The sequence below is a fragment of the Mercenaria mercenaria genome, chromosome 11, assembly GCF_021730395.1.
Source record: "Mercenaria mercenaria strain notata chromosome 11, MADL_Memer_1, whole genome shotgun sequence".
NCBI classification, from domain to species: domain Eukaryota; kingdom Metazoa; phylum Mollusca; class Bivalvia; order Venerida; family Veneridae; genus Mercenaria; species Mercenaria mercenaria.
Window position 1 is genome coordinate 75,720,011 of NC_069371.1, and position 23,375 is coordinate 75,743,385.

A 23,375-nucleotide genomic window follows, 5' to 3' on the forward strand; every position below is an offset into this window, starting at 1 on the left:
GAACTGATGAGTATTATCAGAAACCTCAGAAAAATCATGCTTAACGGGGATCAGTGTTTTCCAAGATATTATTGAGAACTGAGTTTGCAGGTATGTTACAGAGATATGAGGTTTGTGTAAAAACAAAAATCTGCAGGTATGTAAGGAAGAGGTAGTATCAGGTATATAGTAGAGGTATGAGATTTAAGGAATATAATGGCTTTATAGTCAGTATTATCCTATCTATTTCTTCTTTCCAGTATTACACACACACACACACAACAACGAATGAAGAAGTGTCTTTTTGACACAAAACGAGGAGAGAGAAAAAAGCTGTTTTATTTTCACATTTCCGTTTATTTTGTCCGTATATGTTTGATTTAAATAAATCGTAACAAATCTTGTAACAGTATATAGATTAACAAGTAACAATAGCACTATACAAAACATGAAAGAAGTCTTTAGAAACTAAGATGGCGATTAAGTCGACTGCGTTGACGTTTACTGGTCTTCTGTTTCTCTCCTTCCGTCCATGATTTTGACTTAACCCGGAAGTGACGTAAATCAGCCGCGTGGTCTTCGTGCAACATTGGTTTGTAGCTTGCTGGTTCGCAATGTTCCTGGAAAAATAAGAAAACGCTGTATTAAAATATGAATATTACTACATTGTTTTGTAATAATCTAAAGAGCTTTGTACATTATGTATTCATGTGGCAAGGGATCAACGATAAAATACTTCGTCATTAGGGATCAAATCTCGAATATATCCTACCTTGTCACTGTAAAAATAACTTTCAACGACCCAACAGGCCTATAAACTCAAATATAATTTTACGGAAATACACATTCATGCAAATACCAACCTTTTGTGTTGTGAAGAACGTTTTGTAGCCGCCGTCCAGTAGATAGACTTCCGGAAAGTTGAGTCTGGGATACTGTTCCTTGTTCAGTTCACGGTCCTGACTTCTCAAAAATCGATACCTGTAAAATGTAAAAATCAAAATATTAGGACATGACTTTTCTACATACCGGTCAACATCTCTGCAACCTACATAAATATAGACGCCGGGCATGAGTCAAAATATTTAACGATTCAATTCAGCTGAAGACACTTTTTATCGAAAATGTTAATTCAATTTAAAACTTCCATTGTCGTGGATATGTTTTAATGAAGACTGAGAAGAAACTAAGCGATACTTACATTTTAGGACCCCTTTCCGACGAGAATTCACAATGAAAAACGAGAATGTGTGGTTTCTCGAACGTGTCTCGTGACTGAAGAAGACTGTTGACGTCATCTTTTGTGTACATGTTGACGGCACCTTGGATATGACCTCCATCAAATTCGTAAGGATACCGGCAATCTACTATCGTGACTTCTCCTATCTTGTCCTTGTACTTCCCGTCCAACACATCTGACATCGTTCCGTGTGTGATGGACTTGAGGTCACCATGTTTTCCAGGAATTGTGGGTAAAGTGTAGTCACGTGATCCATCAGCTACTAAATTGCGTGACTGCAGACGTTCCACGGCTTTGATGACATTCTGTAAAGAAAACAACGTTTATTTTCATTTTTAATATATAAAAATCTGAGTTGTTATGTAGACATGATATTGACGAAATTATTTCTGTACAAAAAAAATCGCTCATATAGACCAAACAAATAATAAACACAATTTTATAGTATAAGATTTTTGCACAGTCTGGACAATCTCGTTGTAAATCAATCTCTCATGAGCAACAGCCTCTGTACATTAAACAAAACACAGTCTGAACGCCGGTACTTCAAATCAAATCAAACTTAACTCAAATGTTGAGTTGCCCTGGTTCGTGCATTATGTAAGTCGAGACTGTTCAAATGCTCATACATTTTGTATTATTGTTCACTTTCCAACTTCATATAAGTTAAAAAATGGAATACACATACTTGGGTGGTCAAGGCTGCAAGATCATTCTCGACTTGACGGAGCTTCTTCGTACACGGAGAGTCGTCTGTAAGATCATCATCGGCTAGGCGCTTGACGGAGAACAAGCTTCTCCGCGCTTCTGTTTTGGCTGGAACCTTCGATCGTGAAACGATCTCAATCTGAAAATAAAAGGAAGCCATTTTATGTTAACTGAACTAATTTATACTTGTGCATGATGCTCCTTCATTTATTCATTTTCGAACCATGAATTTCAGTACTGAAATCTTATTGTTATTGAGTTCGAATCTTGCAAACTTGGTGTGCATACATTAATTCTTATGTAGTTTATGTTTAACTAAGTTGAGTTAGTAAAATCAGGAAATATTTATTTGAAAAAGAAAATACAAAAACAAAAATAAATTTTCAACAATAGCTAGCTATTTTACGTTAGAATATGATAAACATAACTTACAGAGAAAGGCGTATCACCGATAAATCCGGAATCTGCCGAGTCATCTCCCTTGTTATCTGGTGTGATAATTGACTGTATCTCAGCGTCAGTTGTCTCCCTGTATACTGGAGAATCTGTAAGGTCACCAAATAATCTTTGTCTGAAAGGAAAAAGCAATATATCAAATTAATTTTGAGATGAATAGTAAAGATAATAAACTTCTTAAGTTTTCTCCCTTTACACAGAATAATATCTGAACGGGAATGAAAAAAAGAAGAGAGAAAGAGAAAAAAAAGAAACTATTTACTACAAGTTTGTTAATATTGTGTAAAGTCAAATATTTTCTACTGACTGTATGAAATAAGCAAAATGAAATTGATAATACTGAAATATGCTGCATTTGTATTCTAGATATATATATGAAACTAACACAATAAAATATTTTATTCAAAGTGCTCGAACAAAAAGAGTTATTTACCTGATAGACATGGTCCACTGTTTTTAAATTTGCACAAATACTATAATATTACACTTTGTTTTAGCTATGAAGTACCGTCAGTGTATAAAGTTTATGTTCTTTTTCCCGAACTTATATATTTATTTTTTTTTGCTGTCAGGATATACAAATTATCGAGCTGTTAATTAAGTTCCTTTGCTTTGAGAAAAAGTTGACAGACGAGTAGAGTGAAATAAAATGTTCTGAAATATTCACTCAATGACCATTATTATAACACATTCAAATTGGGACAGCTTTTAATTAGCCAATAAAATTGTTAGGTGCAAACTGCGCTTGTGCGTTACGGAGGTTACACAATTGGTTGTCAGTAACGGAGAGTGATTTCTGTAACATCCGAGATTCTGTCAGATAGCAAAACAGTAAATGTTTGATACTTTTGATCACTTGTGATCAATGTTTGATTTTTTAGATTATTGTTTGACACAAAAGATAACTTTGTCAAACAAACCTTTAGTACTTTTTTTCTGACCAGATAATTTTGTTGACATATTTATCTTTAAAAGTAAAACGATCTCTATCTAAAATTGTGAAAATATCCCTACCAGGAATTTCAATAACATAAAACAATGAAAATCGATTCTGTTTTGGTTTCGAATAAAAGAAACACGAGTAATAACTACATCTTCTTTCTGCCTTATTAAGCAACATAACATTCTAAAATGCCCTGTTTTAATCAAGTTAACGCGCTGGCTGCAGTGCAGAAAGCTTAATGTTCTATGATTAAAGACTAACATGATATTGCATTACCGTGCAAAACATTCTTAGTTAATCTCCCTTTCCCTAATTTTTCGAAGATGTGTAACTCTGCGCTTAATGTCACAGGCTTTATTAATTGTTAGTCTCCCTTCCATTTATTATGAGTGCTTCAGTTATATTAGGTGCAAATTATTTAGTTTTTTTCTCAGATTCCATCCACATTCATTTCTAAGTCGAAAGAAATGTTTAGTTTGGAAACGGAACTCATTTGATTCTATTAGGTTATTAGCGTACATATGATTTTCTATATTTCTGTGATAATTTTTCCCCAGCTTCCAATTTAAAAGGCAGAAGATTCCGCCATACAAATACAAGATATCGCAACTTCTGCATTTTGGCTCTTTTCAAATGGATTTGATTGCGGCTTTTGAAATATAACAATATCGAAGGTATCCGAATACAGTTGACTTGCATTTTACTAGGTAAAAAGATACATTTTTAATTTTTACCAACATATCTTGTTAGTTAGGCCAGCCTCTAAACTTCGACTTAACTTGGCCTACCTATCTGGTTAGTCAGCCTGAAACAAAAACTGTGGCATGCTGATTAATGAGAGAAAGCAGTTATCGTGAACGATAAGTGGGAAAATGTGTAGTTAGACAGGGCATTATTTTTTTTTTGAAGAATGCACACTTCGGATTACCTTTCATACTATTCTTCCCGTCAGCATAATCAAGACTGGTTATCGACTTTCAAAAGTAATGCGGAGAGATTTTTTTAAAATGCATACTGCTTGCAGACAGACAGACGAATATTTTATTGACGTAAACTGTACAGATTTTTTGCTATACAATATAACATATATATTTAGATATTGTCACGTGGTTTATACAAATAACTAAAAAGTAAGCACGTTTGAATGAAATAAATATATTTTCCGTGAAACATAGATTGTTATGGGGGATGAGTCTTATACATTTAACAACTATACACGGAAGTATCATTTAGATACGTAGAGCTAAAAGTACACCACTATTTACAATAAAGATGTTCTCAGTATGAATACATGATAAATGAATTGTGATAAATTTCTAATAATAACTTGTTTATCACTATCGAGAAGTTCAATAAATTTCATTACATGCTGAGGTATACATGTATATTGACATTCTGCAATCAGAGAAAGGACACAGTCTATCCATAAATCTATGTGGATTATTCAATGACTTCCCCTTTCATTTGGCTTATTTTCATACATTTTTTGAGTATCTATTTTTTTCGACGTACGGCCAAGATAGACCATTTTGACTGAATTTTACGTCGTTAGCGCAAATTTCTTGACGTTATCCTTCAAAGCTTATAAATGTCTCGGCTGAGCTGTCACTGAACTTATTACAGTAACTAGATTAACATTGTATACTAGTATATCATTGTGTCTCACTAACCTAGTATCCTTGAAGTGAAAATTGTCATGCAGCTACTATGCAAAGTGCCGGATATCACTTGCCTGATATTTGTTTTTGATATCACGTCAATGACCTGATATCAAAATTAAGCTCCTCCCATATTGACGGACTAGTTTTTACATCATTTTCCATGTTCCAGACAGAATTTTATTACAGATTCCAGTTTTAATGTTGTCGACCTTTTTTCTAAACACATTCTGTAATCTCAACTAGTAATTTCCTTAATTAAATTTCCGTCTCCACTTTCATCGCAGAGACAATAGTACTTAATGTGGTCATCGTGTAACGTTCATCATGGTACATTCTTTTTATTTCCTCCATTCTTGGACATCACAATGTTTACATCGATCGGTTCTTGGAAAGGTTTATAAAACACTTGACATTTGACACTATACTTATTCTTAATTTATACCTAATCTAAGGCATCTATTTTTTATTAAGTAGAAACAAAAGTAGTTGTGTTAATTATAAACTTGTAACAATGTAAATTTAGTGATTAAATTTTAAAGACAATCTGACTGAGTCTGGGAAAAGAAAACGCTTGGTACAGGTAGCTGCCTGAGTGAGTCAAATGTTTAAAAATGTGGAAATAAAGCATGTTCTCATTTATTCAAGAGGATCAAAGTTTTTATTTTTACGCAGGTAATAGTTTATTTTATTGTTAGATTTTATAAGCATATCAGAAAGTCAATACACATTGTCTAAGTTTAATTTAATATGGCTGCCATATTGTTTCATTCAGATGTTTCAGGAGCGGATGAATTTTCAAATCTGTAAAATATGAATTCATTTATGTATTGCTTCAGAAATCTATTTTTACGAAGTAAGAAATGAGAACAAATGTTGTTCTAGGCAGGTTGTATGACTTTCATGATAAATAGAATAACAGACAACTGTCTTTTTATATTATTATTATTATACCAGATTTATATAGCGCCCTTTTCATGATCAATTTCACGTTCAAAGGCGCTTTACATAGTTCAAATGCAGCCACACAGGGCGCATAATTCATCCTCTACTAGTACAGACACAGAGCGATCTGACCAGAGGGACAGAGTGAGACAAAGCCCCCACGACAGAGAGATCAGAAATCAGATACAGACTTGTCCGGCTAACTTAGCCTAGCTCGTTTCGAAACGACAGCCTGGTTCTTTAACGTGCCCAGTGTATAGCACTGATACACACTGATATATCAATGTTATCAGGCTCGGCAAAAATTTCGGTGAACCTAACCTCTTCCAGCCCATATCAATATCGACCTGTTAACATTGATATCAAAAGACAGTAGCATGTCTATATGTCTACCACATGTCAACAATATAAAACATATAATAACATAAACATTTGTTTCCATATTTCTGTTGTATATTACCGACATATTAAAATTTTATAGTTTTTTTATTCTAGTGACACTTGGGTCAAATGTTAATGCATCTAAACATATAAAACTGGGACTTTCATTAATTCTACAATCAAACTTCCTTGTACAAGTTCATTTCGTATATTTCAATTGGCCTATTTTCTGTAATAGCGTGTGAATACTATGAGTACATGTGAACCATCAGTATACATTTACTAAAAGTCCAGAGTCGGACGCTTCCCTGTCATGGTTGCAAAATCAAATTTGTTCGACATTTTGTGAAACTTTTGGATTTTGTTTTAAGTTTGAATTGTTCTTCTTGGTGTATACCTTGAAATAAGGTTTAAATATAGGGATGACTCATGTTTTTAGCTAGTGCTTTAGCAACAGTTACTGGCTGTAGCTCTAAATCAACTCCCACGTTTCAACCTCGCTTCGTTTGAGTTTTCATTCTATTTCTGTGTAACCGCATCATAAAAATATTCTGGACGTGTAAAAAATAGTCCCATATTTATTTTTTATAATCTTGGTAGTGTGTGAGTGTGTGAGAAACTGAGGACTACTTTTTTAAGCAACAAAAACAAGTAGCAACGGATTCTAGAATAATTATGAATTTTATATTCATATTCGAAATATTCAGAATCACTCCGCTCACTCTGCCTTTTGTATCAGTTTTTAGGTTGAAACTGCGAAGTGGTTTCAATCTATTACAACCCTATTCTGGAGACGGCAAGAGTTTTCACTGAAACAAATTAATCCGCCGTTCTATTTCCGCACTACTTTGATTGTTTTTTTACGAGTATACCGACCGCTTATCTCTCTGCATTTCTATGTAAAAGGAACTAATCAGGTTTAACAATCGTTTCAATGATAAAAGAAAATTATCTCATGCTTTCTAATGGTGTATATCTTTAGAAAATCGAAAGGGAAACTATGGTACACTGGCATTTTAAAAATAGCATTTTCTATAGTTTTTTAGCGTTAAGCTTGAGGATGAGTTCCGGATAGCATCCGTACTTCTCCTAACTCATTCGTAAATCATCTGGTGTATCCGTTCAGAAATCGGGGGCATCCGGGGGCAAGGGTGCGTAGTTTTGAACATGCCGGATTATATATCCTTAATAATCCGTAATAAAGCCGTTCTAAAAAGATCGTAAAAGACCGTAACTGTCCGGAAGACAATCACTGTGGTAAAAAAACACGAGCTATTACGGTTTTATTCCGGTTCTAATAAGGTTAATTATGGCATTGGGGGCCTCCGTGGCCGAGTGGTTAAGGTCGCTGACTTCAAATCACTTGCCCCTCATCGATGTAGGTTCGAGCCTCACTCGGGGCGTTGAATTCTTCATGTGAGGAAGCCATCCAGCTGTCTTACGGAAGGTCGGTGGTTCTACCCAGGTGCCCGCTCGTGATGAAATAATGCACGGAGGGGCACCTGGGGTCTTCCTCCACCATTAAAGCTGGAAAGTCGCCATATGACCTAAAATTGTGTCGGTGCGACGTTAAACCCAACCAAAAAAATAAAAATAAATAATTATGGCATTAGAGATAAGGCCGATAAAGGGTTGTCTTGTTCAGCTCGTCAGCGTGTTTCAAGACGGGTTTTAGCCAGAGCTGAATTTCTAGTATATAATGTAACATGATTTGAATGTTATACTATGACTTGAATAGTTACAGCGGAGTGGTTTATTGCACATCAAATGCGGGTTTCAAACTTTCTGTGCTGTCAGCGCTTTGATTCTACATGAGCGCACTCTCGCTCATACCTAAAATTCTACCAGTAATGCAACACACATAAATAAAATTCAGTGTGCTTTGATTGGTTAACAGCATGAAGAAACGGCGTTTTGGTTAGTTAACAGCATAAAGTGGCGCCATATTCTAGGATAGTCGGAGTTAACCCTAACCCTAACCGCTTGTATGTAGCGCAGGCCTGTGACTTCTGGTATGAAACGGAGGTGTGTGACTGCTGGTATGTAACGGAGGTCTGTGACTGCTGGTATGTAGTGCAGGTCTGTGACTGCTGGTACGTAACGAAGGTCTGTGACTGCTGGTACGTAACGAAGGTCTGTGACTGCTGGTATGAAACGCAGGTCTGTGACTTCTGGTATGTACTGCAGGTCTGTGACTGCTGGTACGTAACGAAGGTCTGTGACTGCTGGTACGTAACGAAGGTCTGTGACTGCTTGTATGTAGTGCTGGTCTGTGACCGCTGGTACGTAACGAAGGTCTGTGACTGCTGGTATGAAACGAAGGTCTGTGACTGCTGGTACGTAACGAAGGTCTGTGACTGCTGGTATGTAACGAAGGTATGCGACTGCTGGTATGAAACGGAGTTCTGTGACTGCTTGTATGTAGTGCAGGTCTGAGACTGGTGGAATGTGACGGAGGTCTGAGACTGGTGCTATGTAACGGAGGTCTGAAACTGTTGGTATGTAATGAAGGTCTGAGCCTGCTAGTATATAACGGAGGTCTTAGACTGCTGCTATGTAACTGAGATCTGAGCATTAAAGTTTAAAACAGAGGTCAGGGTATGCAGCGATTGTTGAGATTTCCGGCATATACTCCAATTATCTTTTCTTTAGTATACAAAAGAATAGAACAGAGTTCTACATCTGCAGGTTTGTAACGGAGGTCAATGATTCCAAGTATGTAATTGTGGTGGCCGGTTGTAAGTATGTAACGGAGGTCAGTGATTTCAGGTATAAAACTGAGATCTGAGTCTGCTGGTATGAAACTGGGGTCTGTCATCTAAAGTATTAATAAGTATAAATTAGGTATGGAAAGGAGAAGGTCATTAATTACAAATATAGTATTAATGTGGGTGGCTGCTGGTATATAACGGAGGTCAGTGATTTCAGTTACATAATTGAAATCTGAATCTGCTGGTATGTGACGGAGATCTGAGATTTAAAGTATAAATAAGGTATGTAACGGAGGTCAATGATTATATAATCGAGGTGGATGGCTGCAGGTATATAACTGAGATCTGAGTCTGCTGGTATGTAACGGGAGTCCGAGGTCTTGTGTATAAATAAGGTATTTAACGGAGCTACTTTCAAGGTATGTTACAGAAGTCTGAGGTTTGTATAAAAACAAAAATCTGCAATTATGTAAGGAAGAGGTAGAGGCAGAGGTCTGAGATTTAAGGAATATAATGGCTTTAGTCAGTACTATCCTTTCTTCTTTCCAGTATTACACACACACAAAAAAAGAATGAAGTTGTGTCTTTTTGACACAAAACAGAGAGAAAAAAGCTGTTTTATTTTCACATTTCCATTTATTTTGTCAGTCCATGTTTCATTTAAATAAATTAGAACAAATCTTGTAACAATATATAGGTTAACAAATAACAATAGCACTATACAAAACATGAAAGAAGTTTTTAGAAACTAAGATGGCGATTAAGGAGGTAGGTTACCTTGTTACAAGGGTAAATTCAAATTAGTTGAACCGCAGCATGTTTTTGTATTTCGTGTTGTATGAAGTTTTAACTGCTACAATCTCAATTTCGTTTGTCTCTGCCCCTTCAAGTTCAATTTTTATCCAGGTTTGAAGAACATGACCCTCCAAAGGTATTTCATATTGAAAGAAGAAGGAAAATACGGATATTTTACACTTTTCAGTGTATTTTAGTTTCACTGATATCCGTAGAAGTCTGCATAATTGATAATTTTACTGGTATGCACGTTATCTTTCTAATATAAGCTTAAAATGTATATGTCGCGGGGCTCGTGTTTCCATGGTAACGCATTTTCTCTCATTTTTAAACAACTATGTATAAAAATAGGGGTTTTCGACGGCTTCAGTGCCATTCTGTTAATGACCAACATGAAGTGTTTGGGTAATATTATTAGCAAAATACCAAGCACTTTACATGGTACTCTATTTTTCTTAAATTTTAAAGTAACCATGGCAACAGAGATGTTTAAAATAGCTTATATCTTGCTGTTTGTCGTAATTTCTTTTTAAAAAATATTGAATAAGATTATCTTTCTAGTTGATGTAGCTTTAAAACATATTATTTCTAACGTAAATTACATTTTCGTGTTTTTTGCATTTATTCAAACAAATTTCACAGCTTAGAATACGTACAGCAGTACCCCTCGTCTGCTATTTTTCATGGCAAAATCGTTCAGCGTGCTGCTATTATTCTCATGGCTATTGTTGAAATGAAAATAAAAAGCCGGAGCTGTGTTTCTTAAATAGACCAGTGTCAGCGCTTTTGAATTTTACATTTAGATACATAGGTCACGGGCTTCGTTTCCATGGTAACATCAATTCAATTCATGAAACCACAATTTTCTACTGACATTTGAACAATTTTAGATCTTAGTTTTAGTATATAAGTAACAAATTATCAACGGAACCTGAAAAATAGATATTACAAATCAAACGGCTAGACTTTTTATTTGAAAATGGCCGTAACAAGTAACCTTTCACCCAACTATATTCCAAATAACATCGGTTGCCATCATCCATTTTCTTACATTCCGCATAACATTTCAATATAACTACATAAAAGAAGCTAAATATTGATTATTATTCAAAGCAAAAGACTCATAAAAAATATTTCAGCAAATAATGGTTATTTGAAAATAGTTAAAATAAAGAAAATGTACAAAATTACGTACTTTCAAGATAAAAGCTATTAATTTTGCGCGGTAACTGACACGTAACGTCATGACGTCAATGACGTCATGTTAAGGCAACATTGTTTTGAAGCGTTTCTGCGGCAATTTATCCATTATTTCTGCATTATTAAACCATAAAGCATCAGATCGAAAACAAGTTCATGATTTGTTTTCAGAAGAATGAATATACAAACACATTTAGTTTGTCGTAAACGTCATCGTAAATCGTCACGTTAGCTTCCGGTTGGACATGCGCACATACAAATATGAAGGTCACCTACCTCCTTAAGTCGACTGCGTTGACGTTTACTTGTCTTCTGTTTCTCTCCTTCCGTCCATGATTTTGACTTAACACGGAAGTGACGTAAATCAGCCGCGTGGTCTTCGTGCAACATTGGTTTGTAGCTTGCTGGCTCGCAATGTTCCTGGAAAAATAAGAAAACGCTGTATTAAAATATGAATATCACTACATTATTTTGAATAATCTAATGAACTTTGTACATTATATATTCATTTGGCAAGGGATCAACGACACGCTTCGTCATTAGGGATCAAATCTCGAATATATCCTACCTTCTCACTGTAAAAATAACCTTCAAAAATCCAACAGGCCTATAAACTCAAATATTATATTACGGAAATACAAATTCCAGCAAATACCAACCTTCTGTGTTGTGAAGAACGCTTTGTAGCCGCCGTCCAGTAGATAGACTTCCGGAAAGTTGAGTCTGGGATACTGTTCTTTGTTCAGTTCACGGTCCTGACTTCTCAAGAATCGATACCTGCAAAAGTAACGAAAACATTATAACATGACTTTTGTATACAACATGACTTTTGTATACACATTACAATGTATCTCATCATTTATATTCATTATAGACGCAAATTATTAACTTACTTTTAAAACAATATCGACATGTTTCAGGAAAATGTCTAAGTAGATACGTTCTAATGAAGACTTAGGAGAAACTATGATATACTTACATTTTGGGACCCCTTTCCGACGAGAATTCACAGTGAAATACGAGAATGTGTGGTTTCTCGGACGTGTCTCGTGACTGAAGAAGACTGTTGACGTCATCTTTTGTGTACATGTTGACGGCACCTTGGATATGACCTCCATCAAATTCGTAAGGATAACGACAATCTACTATTGTGACTTTCCCTATCTGGTCCTTGTACTTCTTGTCCAACACATCTACCATCGTTCTATGTGTGATGGACTTGAGGTCACCATGTTTTCCAGGAATTGTGGGTAAAGTGTAGTCACGTGATCCATCAGCTACTAAAATCTGTGATTCCAGACGTTCCACGGCTTTGATAACATTCTGTAAAGAAAACAATGTTTATTTTCATTGAATATAAAAAGAATCTCTTGTTACGCAGACATGATAGTGACGAAATTATTTTGATACAAAACATCTCAACTCACCATACAATAAATGACACCTTTATACAACAAAATACGCCCCAATAGACAAAAAAAGAAAAAAGAAAAAAGAAAAAGATAAACAAAATTTTAAAGAATAAGATCTTGCATGGTCTGAAAAATATCTTTGTAATTCAATCTGTCATGAGCAACAGTCTCTGCACAATAAAGAAAACTGTCTGAACTTTCAAACCAAATCAAACTTATAATTTATTTTATAATATTACTAACATATAGCTTTTGACTGACGTATTTCAGTACTTCACAAATGTTGAGTTGCATTGGTTCGTGCATTATGTAATTATTACGAGACTGTTCAAATTCTCATACATTTTGGATTATTGTTCACATTCCAACTTCATACAAGTTTAAAAAAATGGAATAAACGTACCTGAGTGGTCAAGGCTGCAAGATCATTCTCAACCTGGCGGAGCTTCTTCGTGCACGGTGAGTCGTCTGTAAGATCATCGTCGGCCAGACGCTTGACGGAGAACAAGCTTCTCCGCGCTTCCGTTTTGGCTGGAACCTTCGATCGTGACGCGATCTCAATCTGAAATGAAAATAAAATTGAACTCATTTACACACGTTTATTCCCATTTTAACCATGAATTTCAGTACTGAAAATAACTTGTTTTTGAATTCGTATAATTCAAACTGGGTATGCATACATAAGCCTTGTGTATTTTATGTTAGTAAAATCAGATAATATTTGAAAAAAAAAAGAAAAAAAAAAAAAAAAAAAAAAAACAAACTTTTTTTTTACGTTAGAATATGATAAAATATAACTTACAGAGCAAGGTGTATCACCGATAAATCCGGAGTCTACCGAGTTGTCTCCCTTGGTGTCTGGTGTGATAATTGCCGCTATGTCAGCATCAGTTGTCTCCCTGTATACCGGGGAATCCGTAAGGTCACCGAATAATCTTTGTCTGAAAGAAAAAAAAAATACACATCAAATTAATTTTTTGCTGTATAGTTAAATTAAAGTTGTAGATAATAAACTTTTTAAGTTCTCTCCCTTTACATAGAATAATATCGGAACGGGAATTAAAAAATGTAAAAAAATAACAAAAAACTGTTTAATATAAATGTGTTAATATTGTGTAGTCAAATATTTCTATTTTCTGTTTACTGTATGAAATAAGCAAAACGAAATATAACTGAAGAACGATGCATTTTTATTGTACATATATATATGAAACTAATACAAGAAAACATTTTATTCACAAAGTGCTCGAATAAAAACGTTATTTACCTGATAGACATGGTCCACTGTTTTTAAAATTGCACAAAAGCTATAATATTACACTACGTTTTCGCTATGAAGTACGTCAGAGAATAAAGTTTATGTTCTTTTTCCCGAACTTATATATTTTTTTGCTGTCAGGATATACAAATTATCGAGGTGTTAATTAAGTTCCTCGGCTATGAGACAAAGTTGACAGACGAGTAAAGTGAAATAAAATGTCCTTAAATATTCACTCAATGGCCGTCATTATAACACATTCTAATTGGGAAGTAAGCTTTAAATTAGCCAATAAAATTGTTGGGTGCAAACTGCCCTTGTGCGTTACGGAGGATACGCAATTGCTTGTCAGCCACGGAGAGTGATTTCTGTAACATCCGAGATTCTGTCAGATAGCAAAACAGTAAATGTTTGATACTTTTGATCACTCGTGATCAATGTTTGATTTTTTAGATTATTGTTTGACACAAAAGGTAACTTTGTCAAACAAACTTTTACTACATTTTTCTGACCAGATTATTTTGTTGACATATTTATCTTTAAAAGTAAAACGATCTCTATCTAAAATTGTCAAAATATCCCTACCAGGAATTTCAATTACTTAAAAAAAATGAACATCGATTCTGTTTTGGTTTCGAATAAAAGAAACACGAGTAATAACTACATCTTCTTTCTGCCTTATTAAGCAACATAACATTTTAAAATGCCCTGTTTTAATCAAGTTAACGCGCTGGCTGCAGTGCAGAAAGCTTAATGTTCTACATGATATTGCATTACCGTGCAAAACATTCTTAGTTAATCTCCCTTTCCCTATTTTTTTCGAAGATGTGTAACTCTGCGCTTAATGTCACAGGCTTTATTTATTGTTAGTCTCCCTTTATTTATTATGAGTGCTTCAGTTATATTAGGTGCAAATTATTTTGAGATTCCATCCACATTCATTTCTGAGTCGAAAGAAATGTTTAGTTTGGAAACGGAGATCATTTGATTCTATTAGATTATTAGCGTACATATTATATTTTCTATATTTCTGTGATAATTTTCCCCATCTTCCAATTTTAAAGGTAGAAGATTCCGCCATACAAATACAAGATATCGCAACTTGTCCGTTTTGGCTCTTTTTAACTTTTCATTCGATTGCGGCTTTTGAATTATGATAATATGGAGGGTATCCGAATACAGCTGACTTGCATTTTATTAGGTAAAAAGATACATTTTTATTTTTTACCAACATAATCTTGTTAGTTAGGCCAGCCCCTAAACTACGACTTAACTTGGCCTACCTATCTGCCTGAAACAAAAACTGTGGCATGCTGATTAATGACAGGAAGCAGTTATCGTGAACGGTAAGTGGGAAAATGTGTAGTTAGACAAGTGATTATTTTTTTTTTGAAGAATGCACACTTCGGATTATCTTTCATAATATTCTTCCCGTCAGCAAAATCAAGACTGGTTATCGACTTTCAAAAGTAATGCGGAGAGATTTTTTAAAATGCATACTGCTTGCAGACAGACAGACGGAACATTTTATTGACGTAAACTGTACAGTTTTTTTGCCATACAATATAACATATACATTTAAATATTGTCACGTGATTTTATACAAATAACGTAAAAAGTAATGAAAAAATATTTTCCCACGAAACATAGATTGTTATGGGGGATGAGTCTCATACATTTAACAACTATACACGGAAGTATCATTTAGATACGTAGAGCTAAAAGTACACCACTATTTACAATAAAGATGTTCTCAGTATGAATACATGATAAATGAATTGTGATAAATTTCTAATAATAACTTGTTTATCACTATCGAGAAGTTCAATAAATTTCATTACATGCAGAGGTATAATATACATGTATATTGACATTCCGCAATCAGAGAAAGGGCACAGTCTATCCATAAATCTATGAAGATTATTCAATAACATTCTTTTTTGGCTTATTTTCATTACATTTTTTCGTGTATCTATTTTTTTGGACGTACGGCCAAGATAGACCATTTTGACTGAATTTTACGTCATTAGCGGAAATGTCTCAGCCGAGCTGTCACTAAATTTGATACAGTAACTATAGATAAACATTGTATATATCATTGTATCTCACTTACCTAGTATCCTTGAAGTGAAATTTATCACCTGATATCACTTGCCTGATATTTGTTTTTGATATCACGTCAATGACCTGATATCAAAATTAAGCTCCTCCCATATTGGCGGACTAGTTTTTACACCAGTTTTCATGTTTCAGACTGAATTTTAGTACAGAGTCCAGTTTTATTGTTGCCGGACTTTTTCTTCTAAACACATTCTGTAATCTCACTAGTAATTTCCTTAATTTCCAGTTTCATCGCACAGACAATAGTACTTAATGTGGTCATTGTGTAACGTTCATCATGGTAGATTCTTTTTATTTCCTCCATTCTTGGACATCACAATGTTTACATCGATCGTACTTGGAAAGGTTTATAAAACACTTGACATTTGACACTATACTTATTCTTAATTTATGCCTGATTTAAGGCATCTATTTTTTAATTAAGTAGAAGCAAAAGTAGTTGAGTTAATTATAATTCTTGTAACAGTGTAAATTTAGTGATTAAATTTTAAAGACAATCTGACTGAGTCTGGAAAAGGTAAACGCTTGGGACAGGGCTGCCTGAGTGAGTCAAATGTTTAAAAATGTGGAAATAAAGCATGTTCTGTTTTATTCAAGAGGATCATTATATTTATTTTTACGCAGGTAATAGTTTATTTTATTGTTAGATTTTATAAGCATATCAGAAAGTCAATACACATTGTCTAAGTTTAATTTAATATGGCTGCCATATTGTTTCATTCAGATGTTTCAGGAGCGGATGAATTTTCAAATCTGTAAAATATGAATTCATTTATATATTGCTTCAGAAGTCAATTTTTACGAAGTAAGAGATGAGGACAAATGTTGTTCTAGGCAGGTTGTATGATTTTCATGATAAATAGAATAACAGACAACTGTCTTTTGATATCAATGTTATCAGGCCCGGCAGAAATTTCGGTGAACCTCACCCCTGCCATCCTATACCAACCTCGACCTCATAACATTGATATCAAAAGACAGTAGCCTGTCTAAATGTCTTTCACACGCCAACAATATAAAACATATAATAACATAAACAATTTCCCCCATATTACTGTTTTATATAACTGACATATTTAAATTTTATAGTTTTTTTTTTTCTAGTGACACTTGGGTCAAATGTTAATGTATCTAAACATATAAAACTGGGACTTACATTAATTCTACAATTAAACTTCCTTGTATAAATTCATGTCGTATATTTCAATTAGCCTATTTTCTGAAATAGCGTGTGAAAAATGTCCCGTCGACACTGCACAGCGTATTAATCAACATAGTAAAATAATCCTATAATACATGATATTATGAGTACATGTGAACCATCAATAGACATCATTTACTAAAAGTCCAGAGTCGAACGCTTCCCTGTCATGGTTGCAAAATCAAATTTGTTCGACATTTTACGGTGAAACTTTTGGATTTTGTTTTAGGTTTGAATTGGTCTTCTTGGTGTATACCTTGAAATAAGGTTTAAATATAGGGATGACTCATGTTTTTAGCTAGTGCTTTAGCAACAGTTACTGGCTGTAGCTCTAAATCAACTCCCAAGTTTCAACCTCGCGTCGTTGGAGTTTTCATTCTATTTCTGTGTAACCGCATCACACAAATATTCTGGACGTGTAAAAAATAGTCCCATATTTATTTTTTATAATCTTGGTAGCGTGTGAGTTTGTGAGCAACTGAGGACTACCTTCCTAAACAACAAAAACAAGCAGCAACGGATTCTAGAATAACTATGAACTTTATATTCACATTCGAAAAAATCGGAATCACTCCGCTCACTGAACGCACTCTCGCGCATACCTAAAATTTACTCATAATGCAACACGCATAAATAAAATTCAGTGTGCTTTAATTGGTTAACAGCATGTAGAGTTGGCGTTTTGATTGGTTAACAGCATAAAGTGGCGCCATATTCTAGGAAAGTCGAAGTTAACCCTAACCCTAACCCTGAAAGATCACTCAATAAGCACTGGTTATCAGTCCTTTCAGGGCTTTGATTTTTTCTTTCGTGTTATAATATCTGCAGAATCCCGAGGCTTGCTTGGTGCTCGAGTCAGATAAGAGTAAAAATGGTGTGCAAAACTTAAATGAAAAGAACTACATGTATATTGTCCATTATCGTCACTAAACGTTCATGAAATTCGTTAATTGATTGAAATGTACGCATACGTTTACGCGCGCACGCGATAATCATTTGTTAAAGTCGCATTATGCGCATCTTACTGCACATAGTGTGTTTTGGTGTATGTTTTATAAAACATTGTTTTCGGTTGCCGTGCATTTAAATGTGTTAAATTAACGATAATGCTGCATAAGTATTTGAAGTTGATGCTTTAGAAGTAAAGAAATCGGACTAATAAAATGATAGTTCTTTTCTTCAATTTTCTAGGCAGTAATCTCCCTTACCTATAGGTAGAGATTTCTGAAGTTGAAGGGAAGCAACTCCTGCGTGCAGTTTGACTTTTCTTAAAAGGACTGCCCCAGTCAAAATAAGAAAAGTCATATTTGGAAAGTTATTATTTCGTACTGGTAACAGGAAGAGTTTGGTATATTGGGTTAAAAGCTATAATTTCCCCCACCCTTTATACATACACATCTATTTCAGCTGGATTTTTACCTAAAAATGCGCATAATTCCACTTTAACACACTTTTTCTCTGATGCTAAAATACGTCCTAATTAGAACTTGGCGACGCTGATTGACATAATTGTCTTGTTTCAGCTTTTGATATTCACGTTTTTTACGCTGAAATAGCGCGAGGACATGTTAGTTACAGAAGCCTTCGCAATATTTTGGTCCGGGAACCAGCAATAATTACAGACTTTATAACACAATGCAGTCATACGTGCTTTATCGAATAAAATACAGTGAACACATTTAAGTTTGTAGGAAACCTTGACCACTTTATTCTCCTCGTTTTCTCTGACCCCTTTTTAATTCAATTCTAATTTCAATAAATAGTACGCGATATCAGTTTACAGTTTAAATCATTTCTACAAACATAAAACCCACAGGTGCTTTTACAGCGGACTGATTGATATAAAACGCTAAATTCTATTATTACGTCATAATATAAAAATAAGAACGATGTAAAATTAATCTAAATTATTTTTTGAATTCCTCATATCATCATGTTGAAGATTTATTGGGGGTAATGAAAGTCAGTTTCTCTCCAAAGAGCTTGAGCTAAACCTTCAAAGACCTTTGTGTGTCGGGGCCGGGGGGTGGGGGGAGGGGGGGGGAAGGGGGTCATAAGGCGACCTGCTAGCTTTTCAATGTGGAGGAAGCCACCAATCCGAGCATTATTTCAGACATGATGGGTTTGTGGATGGAACTACTGATCTTTCGCTAGCCAGCTCGATGGCCTCCTGCATGAAGTTATTCTACGCTCTAAGCAAGGTTCCGAACCAACAGCGCTGAAACGCTAGTGATTCGAAGTATGCGTCACGGAGGCCCTGCCTTCAAACACAAAACTTCTGAATGTCTGCTTGCGTTTCAGTTATTAGAAATATATCATAGACCAATGTGTTTCTTAGCGGACCGCAGGAGCAGTGCTTTCCAAATAAGGAACTGGCGTCTCAACTTGGAGTTGTACAATCAATCCTAAACTTATGAGATACATCTAGCTAACGTTTTTTCTTTGTATACAACTTTTAAATGTTATTAGAACATCTGCTAAAGTTTTTATAAAGTTAATCAAGCCAACGCTAAATGTTTTTAAGCTTACGCGTTAATTGTGTCAATGCTTGTGATGTGATACGATACCTCAACGATACGAAACGGCAGTGTGATACGAAAACTGAACGAAATGCTGCGACTGATTAAAGCTAGGCATTATGACGGCACTGCCGTGTTGTAACGTTATATATGCCGTAAATGACTCCTGTTTTTAACTAAGTATCGTACCATTACGATCTATATATAGTCGCACTGTCGTATCGTACCTACATATTGTCGTAATGTGTAGCCGTGGTCTGTCGCACTGCCATATCTTCCGATACTGTCATTTCGTGCCCTTGATATTCCGTATATGTTGTTGAATTGTCGTATCATACCACTGTGTTGTTGTACCATACAGTCATATTGTCGGATCACATCGCTGTTGCACATCGCATACTGTCGGCCTCAATTTGGGACTTTGAAACAGGATATGACTCAAACAGACCTCCGTCGGCATCAACAATATCAAGATATCGATATCTGTTGTTTTCTTTATAAATTATTTGTTTGCGACATCGACTTGATATATATAGAAAACACTTGTCTAAGGTCACGTTATTAAACCGTCTTGACATTTTGAACGTACATTAAAATTAACAAACAATAAAGAGATAAAACGCCCTTTTCAATACATAAATTTTCTTTCTTTTCCCATTATGGTAATTCATAAATACACGTGGGCAGAATGATACTGTAAATCTACTTTTATGACCTGTATATTGATATGGATTTGTAACCAGCTTATTTTAAGTTGGATACTATGGCGTTCTGTTAGGGACATTCTACTGTTGTACTGTCGACCCTAGCAGGGATGAGGGCGACAGTACAATAACGCAATGCGATAGCACAACAACACGATATGACAGCACGAAATAAATATCTAGTTATCGCATCGTAGTGTCGTGCTGTAGCATCGTGTTATCGTAGTGTCGCCATCACCTCTGTAAGGGTGGGCAGTGCGACAGTACGATAGCCTTATCGGAAAACCATAGGATACTAAAAGTGAAAAACATTTATATGCATGCGAAACGTAGCCGATTTTATTGTATCAAATTAACAGTTGAGGAAATCTCAGTCAATTTATAAAATGTAAGCTTTGTCAGGATTAAACATTTTTGTGAAGTTCATTTCACTGTTGCAAGTTGTAACATTAATGCAGTAATTGCCTGTCTATATTATGTATCGTTTCTCTTGTGAAACACTCGTTTCCTTTGAATAATTATACACGTTCAGAAGACATGTCATAGTAAATATATTGTTTCATCTGTGGTAGGCAATATTTGGTTGCTTCTGTTTTGTGCCCTTCTTACTCTGGACGAAGTTCTAATCTGTGACTCTTGTTATCTCCCTTGTGCTTCTGACTTTCCGGAGAACTGATGGAAGCGAAAAAAACCCGTTTTCTGAGATAATTCGGTAATGGCTGGTATCTTTGACGAATGTACGGTCGTTAATCTCAGGTGTCGTTATTCTCAGGTGTCGTTACTCAGACGGAGTTCGCACTAGCGACGGATATACACTGCTTACCTTAATTTCTTCAGAAAATAATTTATGTCAGCTGTGTCCACTGACTTTTATATTTGTCTTGCTGTTTCAATTGGTGTTTTCCTATAACGGGTGGGGTAAAATTTTGTTGCCAATGGGGATCAATATCGCGACCTTTACGTGCACGGTGCTCTGTCCTATCCCTTCACTGTCCGTCTCATTTAATCGAAGTGATGAAAATCATAAGAAGAAGAACAATTCTAACAGACGTTTTCGGTTCTTTTCTGTTCCATTTTGTTCTGTTTCTAAATGTAGTCCGTATTTTATAGATGCAATAGTTTCGGTGGCTATAGAATAGTTATTAAACATAAACTTTGTTTCTTTATTAAACCAAAGTGCACGCGACGTTAAGCTGACAATAAATCTCATTTTGTGACAAGTTGTTCTCTCCCTGTTCTATAATTTGACAAGAAAAATTTAGTATCTAAAATGTAACTGATATGTCTGAATAATTCATAAACAAAATGAGAAATGCCAAACCACACAAGTACGCTTCTAAGCAAAAGGCACATCTGTTATGCATGTTCGACTGGAAAAAATCTCATTACCTGTAACTTCAGGCAAATGGGCGCCGCTTCTTGATATCAGTATAAGGAAAGAAACTGAAATGTGGAAGGTTATGGAAATAATAGAAAAGCCCCCCAAAAACATTAACCTGCGTTGATTTATGGTGGCATTTTATCGTCTTATATCAAACATATTCCTTTTGACTCAAAAAGAAGAAATATTTTAGCTGTTTGATTCACGAATATCACAAATTGTTCCTATGACTATAACTACGGATTTTTGTACTTTTTTTCAAACATGCCATATTTGAAGAAAGCACTATTTTGATGAAACACTATTCATTATAAAAAGCATCGTATAATTTTAAAATGCGATTTGTCGTTCGCAGGGGATAAAGTATTTTGTTTCCGGCGCCTGTTCTATCTACATTTCTTTTTCATTTTAAAAATATATAAAAATACTAGGAGACTAGTGTTTAAGGATTTTGCTTTTGTAAAAACTCACACATTAATCCCAACTAACGAGAAATAACATATATACCCATATATTTTATCTCTATAAAATCAAACATGCACGAAATACCCGTGCAAACAAAAACGACATGAAATAACAATTTTGAACGAAGTCACACAAATTATTAAAACAGATACATGTACTAAAGTAATTTCTCTAATATATCATAATTCATAACGTACGTCTAACGCGGTGTTATAAATAATATGAATTAAGGCACCGCCTAGCATGGGGATTTATCTTTTATATAACTACTCGTAAACAAAGAAATATTCAACACCCAAAAGAAACTAACAGTTTACATTTAGTGTCATCATACCTCTTACAGCGAATATCATACTTTGCAAAATTTACGGGAAGCCGTGACGGTGACGTCATTCAGCGTTTTCGCACTGGCTTTAGGAATTTTTTGTTTGTTTGTTTGCACTCCACGCAGAAACTTGACGGCCTTTACACTTCCTTACAGTTTTAAAAGTGTTTTTCATTTGCATGTACAGTTTTCATTACGAAAAAGAAGTAAAAGAATCATTTGGCCCGGTTTACGAATTCCTGTGACTGACTCGGGGTGCTCGGATGTTCATGCAGACAACCAGTCTGCAGTGTGTATATAAACCAGAACCGGAAAACATCGTAAAAATTGCCTCAGTATATGCAGAGAACACAGACAAATAACTATATACGGACGTTACCGTCTCGGGGATTTTCATCCCCTATACAGTCTTATTACATGATATTTGTGAAATAAAAATACATCTCTTACCAAATACCAATACGCCCATCAGTGACTCCTGAATGTCATAATTGATTGTACACATAGTTTTAATTTTGCAGAAGCACATCAAAAACAATCGTCCAGGGCATTATCGTTCTTGTTACATTTACATATATAAAAAGAATGCTATGTAAATTGATTTTAGTTGCAGTGACTCTGCAAATCGTAGAATATTCATGTGTGTTCATTTTAAAAGATGTGTGAGGGAAGAATCTGTTGAATCAGGGGAGAAAGTCCAAGAGCACAAAATTTTCATATATCAATTTCATCTGAACACAAAAATGCAACATAATTATGCTGTATGTTCTACTAGTACTTCATTGCTTCTAATACATAATATATTTGCCTCGCAACACAATGAGTCTCAATTTTGAATGAAGTCTCACAAATAATCAAAACACATACTAAAGTGAATTATCTAATATATCATAATTCATAACGTACGTCTATAACGCGGTGTTATAAATACTACAATCTTATTACACGATATTTGTGAAATAAAAATATATCT

General features: G+C 34.9%; 1 protein-coding gene across 1 annotated transcript; it reads right to left on the reverse strand.

Annotated features, from left to right (window-relative positions):
- Positions 1 to 385: 385 nt before the first annotated feature.
- Positions 386 to 2,827, reverse strand: LOC123531152 (M-phase inducer phosphatase-like). Its single transcript, XM_053518224.1, has 6 exons — positions 2,817 to 2,827; positions 2,360 to 2,498; positions 1,908 to 2,066; positions 1,181 to 1,524; positions 843 to 960; positions 386 to 599 (listed from the first exon to the last, which is right to left on the reverse strand). Exons 1-6 carry the CDS (start codon positions 2,825 to 2,827, stop codon positions 441 to 443), a joined length of 930 nt encoding a protein of 309 aa, XP_053374199.1. The 3' UTR covers positions 386 to 440.
- Positions 2,828 to 23,375: the final 20,548 nt, after the last annotated feature.